This window comes from Zalophus californianus, chromosome 1, assembly GCF_009762305.2.
Source record: "Zalophus californianus isolate mZalCal1 chromosome 1, mZalCal1.pri.v2, whole genome shotgun sequence".
Classification (NCBI taxonomy): domain Eukaryota; kingdom Metazoa; phylum Chordata; class Mammalia; order Carnivora; family Otariidae; genus Zalophus; species Zalophus californianus.
The window spans coordinates 18325364-18335981 of record NC_045595.1 but is presented as its reverse complement, the minus strand read 5'-3'; the positions used below and the strand labels follow the sequence as shown (position 1 = coordinate 18335981).

General features: G+C 56.4%; 1 protein-coding gene across 4 annotated transcripts; it reads left to right on the top strand.

Moving 5' to 3' along the window:
* The first annotated feature begins 875 nt into the window (after nucleotides 1–875).
* On the top strand, nucleotides 876–7280 carry CCDC71 (coiled-coil domain containing 71). Of its 4 annotated transcripts, XR_003517970.2 has the most exons (6): nucleotides 955–1749; nucleotides 3332–4925; nucleotides 6388–6486; nucleotides 6609–6729; nucleotides 6911–7025; nucleotides 7103–7280. XR_003517970.2 is itself a non-coding variant. In XM_027583049.2 (2 exons), exon 2 carries the CDS (start codon nucleotides 3384–3386, stop codon nucleotides 4821–4823), a length of 1440 nt encoding a protein of 479 aa, XP_027438850.1. In that variant the 5' UTR covers nucleotides 876–938; nucleotides 3332–3383; the 3' UTR covers nucleotides 4824–6381. The 4 variants fall into 4 exon arrangements, 1 of the variants encoding a protein (XP_027438850.1); XR_003517971.2 differs by lacking the exon at nucleotides 6911–7025; XR_003517968.2 differs by having other exon boundaries at nucleotides 6911–7280.
* The last annotated feature ends 3338 nt before the right edge of the window (nucleotides 7281–10618 follow it).

Genomic DNA, 10618 nt, shown 5'->3' with positions numbered 1-10618 from the left:
GGGGGACCCTAAGAGGGGCCTTTGGTTAGAGTTTAACCTCTTAGACTCCAAGGGTTGATTTCAACCTGTGTCCTCTCATCTGGTGCTGCTTGGACAGTGGGCTCTATAACCACCAGCCATCTGCTGACCCCAGGGTACAGGTAGCAAGACTGAGGTCCCAGTCTCCTAGGCGAAAGGACAAGGATTCTGCACAGGAGAGACTGGAGCCAGGACTTCCTGACATTGAGGGGGCTGAGGCTGGGCAAGAGTTCTCCCACCACACCCATGCACATGGTATTCTAGGCATAGTACACTGGTATGCTAGGACTCTCAGATAGGGCATGCCCAGCTTTGGGATTGTGTGCAGCATGTGTGTGCACATCAGCTTTTCATCCCACATGTGGGCCTCATTCTTGGGAAGAGAGGAGGGCCTGCTTCCCTTGAGGAGACACCCCTGCAACACTCTCAGGCAGACAATGGGGCATTCCTCTTTCCTTCTGGTCAGGAGCTTGGGACAGAGGCAGGCCTTGTCCGTTGCTGTGGGAGGACCAGAGCTTGGAGGATGGCTTGGAACTTGCAGGGAAACCCTCCCAGATGTCGCTGCACCACCAGGTCCCTCAGAGGGGGTGTCAGTTAGGCCTTAATCCAGTCCTAGGAGGGCTCCTGTGCAGTCCTGTCTGGGACATGTCTGAGAGCACCACTGTTCCTCAGACTCCTGCACAGGTCCGGATGGATTTAGAGCGTTCCCTGCGGCCACCTCCTCCAGGAAGCCTTCCTTGGTACCCACCTGCCCTGCCCCCAGACTTTGGGGGAAACGGGGTCTCGGGGGGTCAAGGGTCACTAGGGCGGGCCAGGTCCCGGAAGCGGAAGTGCGGCGCGCTTCCGGTGCGCAGCGGGCGGCCATGTTGGAGCAGCGGAGGCGGCGCAGAGGCGCGTCCTGGGTCCCCGCGGCGGCGCCGGTAGGTTGGGGCCATGGGCCTAGCCGCGCCGCGGAGGGGCCGTCCGCGAGGCGACGGGGCGGATGGGCCGGGCGGCCGGCTCTTTCTAGACCCGCGCCCTCCACCGGCCTGGCCAAGATGCCCCCCACCCCTCTACCCCTTGCCCAGCGACCCCACCCTGGGGCTGCGCGACCCGGTCGGGCTCGCCCCGCTCGCCCCGCCCGCCCCTCGCGTTTCGCTGCCTCCAAGATCCCTGCTCCTATCCGCGGCTCAGGCCCCAGGGACACGGACTCCCAGGCCAATGGCCCTGATCGGCCCCCAACCCGGTCCCGCTTGGATGAGGCCTCTCCCGTTCCCTGTCTTTCATCAACTTCCCTGTCGGCCCCGGGGGCACGTGTGAAGGGAAGTCGGGGGCCAGACTGCAGCCTCTGTTTCCGGAGCCTCTTGGAAAGCCCAGAAGACCCCTCCCAAGAGTCTAGACCGACCTGGGCGGAAGAGCCTCCAGTTCACCCCCAGTATCTGTGCCTGCGGGGAAACAGGCCCCTCCCTATTCAACAGTTCACAGTCCTGGGAACTACACCCCCTGGAAAAAAATAATAAAAGAACTGAAGTCATGTGCAAGGATTGTGCTTGGAGAATGGCCTCTGGAGAGAGGAAGTGCCCGAGACACCTGAGGATCCAAGAATGTTTCCAAACAAAGAGCCCCAGGGCACTTCCTCCAGGGGATTCTGAAAACTTCCTCTGCTCCATTAGGGCGGTAGGAAGAAGGTGCACAGACGCGCCTCCTGGCCCCGGGGACCTGCCTGATCCCAGCTGATCTTTTAATGCTCAGGTACAGCTGGGGAGCTCCCTCTGGGAGCCCTCAGTGTTGGGTTGGGCGTTAGACATTAGTCCTGACTGACAGCCTGTGGCTTCTTCCTGAAGAAGCCTGGGACAAGTTGGGTGTTCCCAGACAGCTCCATCTGGGCTGGACTGAGGTCTGCAGCCCTCCAGACCCTAGTTAGGACAGCTCAAGTTTCTAGTGTTCACCTTATTAATCATCCTGTTGGAGCCTTTGGCTGTCAGACCTTGGGCTCTTGGTCTGGCTGCCTGGCCCCCAGGCTGCCTGATTGCCAAGACGTCTGTCTTGAGTACCTGCTACTTATCTTCTTAGTTTCTGTTGAAAGGAGAGTCTGACTCTTGCTTTGGGGTTAGTCTCCGTGGTTTCAGTGCCAGGATCAGACCTCTCAGTCTGTCTGGGTACTCCAAAAGCAAAACTTCTGGTAGGCAGGGAGGTTCACCCCTGAGCACCTGAACAAAAGCAGCTGGAGGAACAGAGAGAGATGAGCATGACTTCAAAGCTCATGTTGTCCTGCTCTTAGCTCTTTTTCCATGTAGACCTCCCAGCCCTGACCACAGACTCCAGTCACACACGTTAAATGTGCCTTACTGTTTCTCATTTCCAAGCCATTGCATAGGCTGTTCCCTTTTTTGCTCCATTTCCATCTGGTCCTTCTTCAGTCATGTCCCATCTAGGTGTTGCCTCTCCTAGGAATCCTCTGACTCAGTGGCAAGCTAAGCTGGGTGCCGGTGTGCACTCCCAAGAACTTTGATGGTCTCTGTCTTGCCTTCTATATAGGGCTCCTTGCAGACATACCTGCGTTCCCAGGGTTGAGTCTAATACCAGGTTTCTGGCCTCAGAAAATGGAGAATTGAATTAAAATGGGCCAACCAAGCCCAGATCTTTCCAGGGACCCAACAGCAGGTTGGATGGCTCTCATGAGCTTCTGGACATTTATCTTGAAGAAACTGCCTCTGACCCATGTGGGTCCCCCCTGCCACCCCAGTCCTCACCCTGACACCATGGTAGTTCAGGAGACCAGGGTTTTGCCCCAAGCAGTGGCTCACTCTGGCCAGGCCCTTTGTATTGATGGTTGTTAATCACGGAGAGTGCAGGCTCTGATGGACTTACCTACCTGCCTTGCCTCTTACCTCAGTGCCTTTTTTTTGGTTTTGTTTTTGTTTTTAATGTAATAGTATATTTTCTTTTTTTTTTAAAGATTTTTATTTATTCATTTGAGACGCAGAGATACAGAGAGAGAGAGAGCATGAGCAGGGAGAGAGGCAGAGGGAGAGGGAGAAGCAGGCTCCCCGCTGAGCCAGGAGCCGAAAGTGAGGCTCAATCCCAGGACCCTGGGATCATGACCTGACCCAAAGGCAGATGCTTAACCATCTGAGCCACCCAGGCGCCCCAATGATATATTTTCTTTAATGCAATATATCCAAAGTATTATCATTTTTTGTAAATAATCTCTACACCCAACATGGGGCTTAAACTCACAACCCCAAGATCAAGACACGCATGCTCCACCAACTGAGCCAGCCAGGCGCCCCTCGGTGCCGTTCTTATTGATTCTTTTCCTCTTGTCTTGGAGGTGCCGAGCGCTGGTTTGTGGATACCCAGGCAGATCTGCAGTGCCTAATGCCATGAGCGTGGTGCAGCATGTGGAGGAGAAAGCTGTGCACTCCTGGTCGCGGATCTCCACGGCAGGGAAGAAGGCCCTGGAGGAGGCGCTGCTTGTCTTTAACCCCATGAGCCAGGATCTCAGTGCCACAGAGGCCCAGCTTGTAGCCTTCCTGCAGGGCCTGCGGGATGATGGCTTCCAACCCACCATCCTGCGCAGCGGAGATGTCTATGGCTATAGTTCATGCACAGCCAACCCCCCAAGCCAGACGAAGCTGCAAGCCCGTGCCCCCACCCCAGCTGCCACATCACCTCCAGCCAGTGCTCCCCGAACTGCCATGCGGCTGCCTGCAGGCCGGGCCACGCTGCTCCCTATGCCACTATCTGGAAGGCTGGCCAAAGCATCCTCACCAGCCCTTGCCAAGCATGCTACCACCAACCTGCTGCTGAGCTCCCTGAAGCAGTCAAGTGCCAGCCGTGCCCGGGGTGCAGCAGTGGGCTTCCCCGCCCACCTCTATCCAGGTGTCTACCCTGCCATGCGGCTCTCTGTTGTCCTTGAGGCCCTGGTTCCACTAAAGACTCCCATGCCCTGCTTGGGTGCCAAGCACAAGGCACAGTCACTGCAGCTCTCACTTGCAGACTCTCCCCTGAAGCTGCGCAAAGGTCCAGGGAAGAGGCAGGGGAACTGTCGGTCCAAAGCTCCCAGAAAAGCCACAGGCAAGGGCCCTAAGTGTCTGACTTACAGAGGCCCCAGGGCCAGACCCCAACAAGGCACTACACCCCGGAACAAGACCTACAAAGCCACTGGGTCCCTCGGTGGCCTACGAATGAAAGGTGGCTCTGCCCTGGGCACCAAAACATCCCAGGCCAAGGCAGCTCGAACACTGGCCAAAGCTGCCCAGGCCAAGGTGGCTCGAACACAGGCCAAAGCTGCCAAGGCTCGAGCAAAAGCCAAGGCAGCACAGATCAGGGCCAGGGCCAAGGCAGCACGGATCAGGGCCAAGGCCAAGGCGGCACAGATCAAGGCCAAAGCCAAGGCAGTGCGGGCCAAGGCCGAGGCAGTGCGGGCCAAGGCCAAGGCAGCACGGGCCAAGGCAAAGGTGGCTCGGGCCAAGGCAAAGGTGGCTCGGACCCAGTCCAGGAGCAGGGGCAGGCCAAAAGGGTCTGTTCAGGCCAGGACTGCGAGGAGGGGCCCAAAAAGCCGCCCTGAGACTGTGGGGCAGAAGAGGAAAAGGGCTGAGGAGGCAAAGGATCTTCCTCCCCAGAAAAGAACACGACTTGGGCCCCGATCCCCTAAGGCGTGGCTAGGGCCTGGAACAGCAAAGCTGCTGAAATTCCAGGCCATCAAGGTGGACAGGCGGTCCTCGGACGATGAGGTGCGGCAGCGGGCTCAACGGATCCTCCGTGTGAACCTGTCCCCTGTAATACAGCTCCAGCCATTGCTGCCATACTCAGCACCCTGATTCCTTCGCATAGCAATGTTTGGGGAAACTGAGCCCAGTTGTCTGTGCGGCCAGTGGCACAGTGTGCAATGCCCATGGATTCTTCAACCCCAAGGACTCCAGGTGCCTCTCCAGGGCCCTGAGAGCCACCATTCTCTTTTCAGAGACTGGAGGATATGGGGTGGTATGGGTGGGCGGGAGGGGTGTTCTCATGGCGCGATGCACTGTGATTTGTTACTCTTCAAGTTGTACCTCCACTGTTCCATCTATCACGTTTTATACCTTTCCACCTTCCAGTCTCCCTGCCCACCCTTTATGGTCTTTTTTGCGTTTGTAGCTGCTGGTGGGCCAGCTTGAGCATATAGGAAAAGTGGCCCCAGGAACAGGGCTGCCAAAGGGGGTTGTGGTAGCCTGAGACAGGTCATCAGTGTGAGTGGGAAGAGTAGCTCTCAGGCTTCTCTGGAGGTGCTGGCCTCTGTCGATGTGTGAGAAGCAGCCCCTGAGGACAGGGGCAGAGCCACTCGGAGGTGGCACACCTCCCCATCGGGCTGTACTGGTTTGTTATCCAGGTAGGCCCTATGCAAGAGGACAGTAGGTGGCTCTGTGGGGAACCGTGCAGCCAGCAGGTTTCTAGGCCAGGGAAGGGGGGTTTTGTGGTACTGCTCCCCAGGGGCCATTCAGGCAGCCTGGCCTTGTCTCCTAGCCTGCTCTGGCTGAAATCTTGGGGCTTTACCTGAGCTTGTCTGGGGCAGGGCCAGGCCTAAATTAGCTAAAGTACCTCTGCCTGTCCTTCCAGCCTCGACTTCCCCAGTTGGTGGCAAGGGTTTGGGGTTGAGTCAGAGGCCAGGGCTCTGGGTTGTTTGGCCACTGAGTCTGTCCTCACTGACTGCAGAATTTTCTCCTTTGATCAGTGGGGTACTGTGTTAGCTGAGCCAGGAGAGTTTCTACAACTGCTTCGCCCCATCAGCAGTGCTTTCTGCCTGAGTCCCAAGCACTCTGTTCCCAGGTCCTGCCTTATCAAGCTTCCCAACAGGGCCCTGTGTGTATTTCAGACACTAAAGGCTCTTCCTGCTTCGGAGAGGGGGCTGGGCCCCCAGAACAAAACTAGCTCCCCGCCCATCTGCCAGTCCTTCCCTGTCTGCCCGCCCTGAAAGGCAGTGGCTCGGGCTGGCAGGGAGGGGGACACATTCCCCAGAGGCTCCTAGAGACCAGCAGCCTTTCAGGGCTAGGGATGGGAGCCTCATTTGAATGAGAATCGGATCTCTCCTGTCTCTGGGTTAGTCTGAACCCTGGCCCCACTAGCGCCAGCTGCACTGGATGGCGGACCTGTAGAGAAGTTCTGCTTGTTTTTTTGGTACCCCCTCCCTTTTTTTTTCTGCATCTGGTGGCTGCCATGAGTAGGGTACGGCCTCCCTTGGTTCCCAGGCTCTGGGGACCCCTTGCTCCCAGCCTCACCGTGGCTTCACAACCCTGCATGCTCCTTGTGTCTGGCAGTCCTGCTTTCATCTACCATGTGAGTATGGGGCCACACCCAGCTCCTCAAGGGCAGGGGCCCTTGGGGCCCACTCTTCATCCTCTCTCTCAGGCCCGATTCCAGCTCATGGCCCAGGACCCCCAGCCTGGCTAGGCCTCCTCCTTCGCAGTCTACAACTCCTTTCACTTCTGCTGCTGCTGCCACCAATGGGTGAGAGGTTGGCTCTTTCTCTGAGAGCCATCCAAAGGGGGAGAAGAACTCTCCAGGCCTCCCTGTGGGGAGTGAGGTGAGGGGTATCCCTAGGATCTCTACTCAGACCCTGTCCTTCCCAGTCCAGGCTCCCAGAACAATTGCTGAGGAGGTGCCAGACACACTTTCCCCACCAACCGGCAACTTGATTGTTGGCCTTGGCCAGAACCTTCCGAGCCCTGCTGCATTGTCAGTCACCTACAGGTGGGGAGGAGTGTGAGGGCTCTGGAGATGGTATCTCTGGGTTTTCCGGGGCAGGTTTGGCCTTGCGAGGGTTTAGGTCATTGTTGGGGGCTGGAGAGGGGAGGCCTGTGCTGTGAAATTTTGGAATTGGGGGCCAACTACATACCTCTTGCCTTGTCATTCTCCTTGGCCATTCCCCCAGGAATCTGAGAATTGCTTCTTTTGTGACTCTCGGGACCAGGGAGGCCATGGCATTGAGAATGTGATCTGGAGTGGTGGTCGTGGCAGCAACAAGACCTGGTGGCAAGCAGAGAGTGGTGAGGGTACACGTGTGCCCATGTGTTCGGGTCTAGGGTCATGGCCTGGTCAGGCTGACAAGCCCTTGTGGTTGCAGGTGTTGAGAATGTCACCATCCAGCTGGACCTAGAGAGTGCCTTCTACTTTACCCACCTCATCATGACTTTCAAGGTGACCCAATGCCCCAGCCTGAAGGCTTGCTCTGTGCCTCCTGACCTGATGGCCACCAGTGATGCTTGCCCCTGGTGACCCAAGGATCCCCTCCTGTCCCCTGGCATTCCACCCAGCAGCTCTGCTCCTGGAGCGCTCAGTGGACCATGGCCACTCCTGGCATGTGTACTGATACTCTGCCTACAACTGCTCAGGCCTTTTTCCTGGGATCCGTCTTGCTCCTGGCCACAGAGTCAGTGACCTTGTTTGTGACCAGCATTACTCCCGACATCAAGCCTTCCACTGAGGGCCAGGTCAGGCCCAGAGAAAGGGGGGTTGGGCCCTGAGGTGAAGCCAGAGGCTCAGGTTTGCTTTCTTCTCTCAGGTAATTTTCAAAGTTCTGGACCCAGCCATTCTGGTGGAGAACCCAGACAACCCCAAGATTCAGGGTAATTGTCACCACAGCCAATCCTGTACTCCTTGCATGTTAGGACAGCCAGATACTGGGGGGAGGTGAGGTCCTGCCTGGGTGTGTACACAAGTGGGGCAGGGGTGGCAGGCAAGCCAGCATCATTCCCCAGCTCTGCACCATTGTCCTCTATTGTGGGCCCTGTTATGGCCCTCCATTCCTATCCCATCATTGTTCCCTGGACCTGTGCCCAGTGCAGAGGGACTGGCACGTGTACCAGTTTCCATCTCTGCCCCATCATAACTCCTTTGTGGGGCCCCATTGTAGTTCTCATTGCTACTTTCTATGCCAGCCCCAACAATGTACCCCATCATTGCACCTATCACTGAACATCATGACTGTCCCCTTTATGAGCCTCCATCACTGCCTCCATCCTGGTCCCTTGGCGTTGCCCTCCCCTGATTCATCATCCGGGCCTTAGTTGGTACCCTGCATCTCTGCAGCTGCCTCTAGGTGATGCCAGGGCATCTCTGGGTTGTGACCTCTTTCTTGTAAGGCAGGAGTCTTGAAAGACAAGACAAGGCAGCCCAGAGTCAGGTCAGGCGAGTACCAGAGCAGGACATAGCCCAAACTAGCACTCTCCACCCACCTTGACTGGTTGTTACCAACCACTCACCAAGTCCCCATGCTAGGTTTCCAAGCAGCTGTTGCTCTTCTGATCTGATCACGGGAGAGACACCTGGCAAAGGAGGGGTACAAGAGATAACCTTGGCTCAGTAACTGACATAAGCTGTGGAACAGAAAGGAGCCATGGACCCATCTCTCCCATGTATACATTGAACAAGTGCCCATTGAGCTCTGCTGCGTACCAGACATCTATCTTCTGAGCAGGGCTCAGTGGGAAGGAGATAGACAAGGTATCTGTCTTCTTGGAGCTGACATGAAAGTGAGAAAAACTGGATAAAACAAACTAATACCATATATGGTTTGACTGGATGATAAACTGATTTCTAGTTTTGATGATGGGCTGGGGAATGGAATGCTTTACAGCATTGGGGAAGTAGGTTTCAAATATCTAGTGATGCCAAGATGGGATGTCCAGGAAGCAGTGGGATGTGCAGGTCTCAGCTCAGGAGTGATACTAGGGCTGGAGCCATGCAGAAGTGGAATTATCACCATTAGGCTGTAGTCATCCTAAGATGACATGCCCGGAGGAACAGGAATGGGGGGGGTCCCACAGCGTGAATGCTGGAGGAGATGGCTGTAGTGACTCAGATAAGAGACTCTACCCCCGTTCCTCCCCCTTCCATCCCAGCCATAGAGGGATGATGACTAGTGCATCTGAGGTCCCCCAACCTGTGTCTCCAGAGCTCCTGCGTGTGACAAAGCTCCGTGTCAACTTCTCCAAACTGCACACACTGGGAGACAGGCCACTGGGGGGCCTAAAGCGACACCCCTTCTACTACTGTTCCCTTTATGAGCTCGTGGCCAGAGGCAGCTGCCTGTGCCATGGCCATGCCTCTGAGTGTAAGCCCATAGCTGGGACCCCAGCCAATGTGAAAGGCATGGTGAGCACCATGGGAGGGGCATCCAGTGGCTGGTGGGGTGGGCAAGCTGGGGGGACTGGGGCAGACTCATCTTGCCCTCCTCCCTGGCAGGTGCATGGCCTTTGCGTCTGCCGCCACCACACAGCTGGTACCCACTGTGAGCGCTGCCAGGACCTGTACCAGAACCACCCATGGCATGCAGCAGAGCCTGGGCACCCTCACGCCTGCCAGGGTAGGTGCCATGCCCTCTCTGCCTGGCCATACTTGCCCGGCTCAGCCCACTCCATGTCCACCTTCCTTGTTCTGCCCTAGAATGCAAGTGCAATGGGCATGCCCGCAGTTGTCACTTTGACATGACCTTGTATCTGGCATCTGGCAATGTGAGTGGAGGCATGTGTGACACACGTCAGCACAACACAGCTGGGCACCACTGTGATCTCTGCCAGCCCTTCTGCCGAGATCCCAGGGAGGATCCCCGTTCCCTTCACTCTTGCAAACGTGAGCCCTCCAATCCCCAATCCCAACTCTGACCTCGATCCTTCAGCTCCGTGGTGACCTCTGACCTAACTCTGTCCTCACCTCTGACCCATGATGCAGCCTGTAACTGGGATCCTGGGGGGGACCCTGGAAGGGGGTTTTTGTGATGCCCACACAGATGAGACCCGTGGTCTCCTTTCTGGGCAGTGTTGCTGCAAAGTTCATGTCTGGAGCCAGCGCTGTGACTTCTGCCAGCTTGGTCACTGTGGCCTCAGCCCCACCTAGACAGAAGGTTGCCAGCATGAGTTACCCTGGGAGCGGACCCCGAACGCCATGTCCTTGCTCTGCCCCCAATCAATGCCATAAGAACACATGCATGCACCTACCTCTGCAGCAGTCCCAGTAGCACCGTTGGAGCCCTGTGCCCTAGCCTGCAGGTGTGACCCCTGGGGCCAGGTCCCTGGCACTCATGCCTGTGATCCCTCCAGCGGTACCTGTCACTGGCAAATGCTTTGTCTCTGGATGGGACTGCAGCTGTTGTCTGGTAAGCCTTCTGATTTGACCTTGATCTTGGGCATTGAGCTTCAAGAAGCTGATAAGTATAAGGCTATAATCAGTGTGACTGTAGACTGAGCCTTACACATGGGTTGGTTCAACTCCCTGATCTGGTTATCGGGGTCAATGCCACCTCAGCTAGCTGAACCAGCATATGCCCCCAGGTGGGAGCTTTGGGGGCATAAAAAGGAAAAGCGATGAAACAAGTTACAGTAGTTTTGGTTTAAAGAGCTAGGTTTAAAGGTGTTTTGCAACAAACATGTTTGAAGGAACTCTCAGTCCAAGAAACAGTTCCACCCCTTTCTTGCCTCTCCTTGAATGTAAATCCTTTGTTTAACTTTTACTTTAACCCCTGCAGTGTCCTCACCTTATCTCTTAAGAAGGTGTGCATGAGTACAATGGGGTCTCCTCACCCCCTCCCAGCAGCAAGCAGAGGAGCATTCAAGCCTTGTGCTTGCGGCCTTTGTTCCTGCAA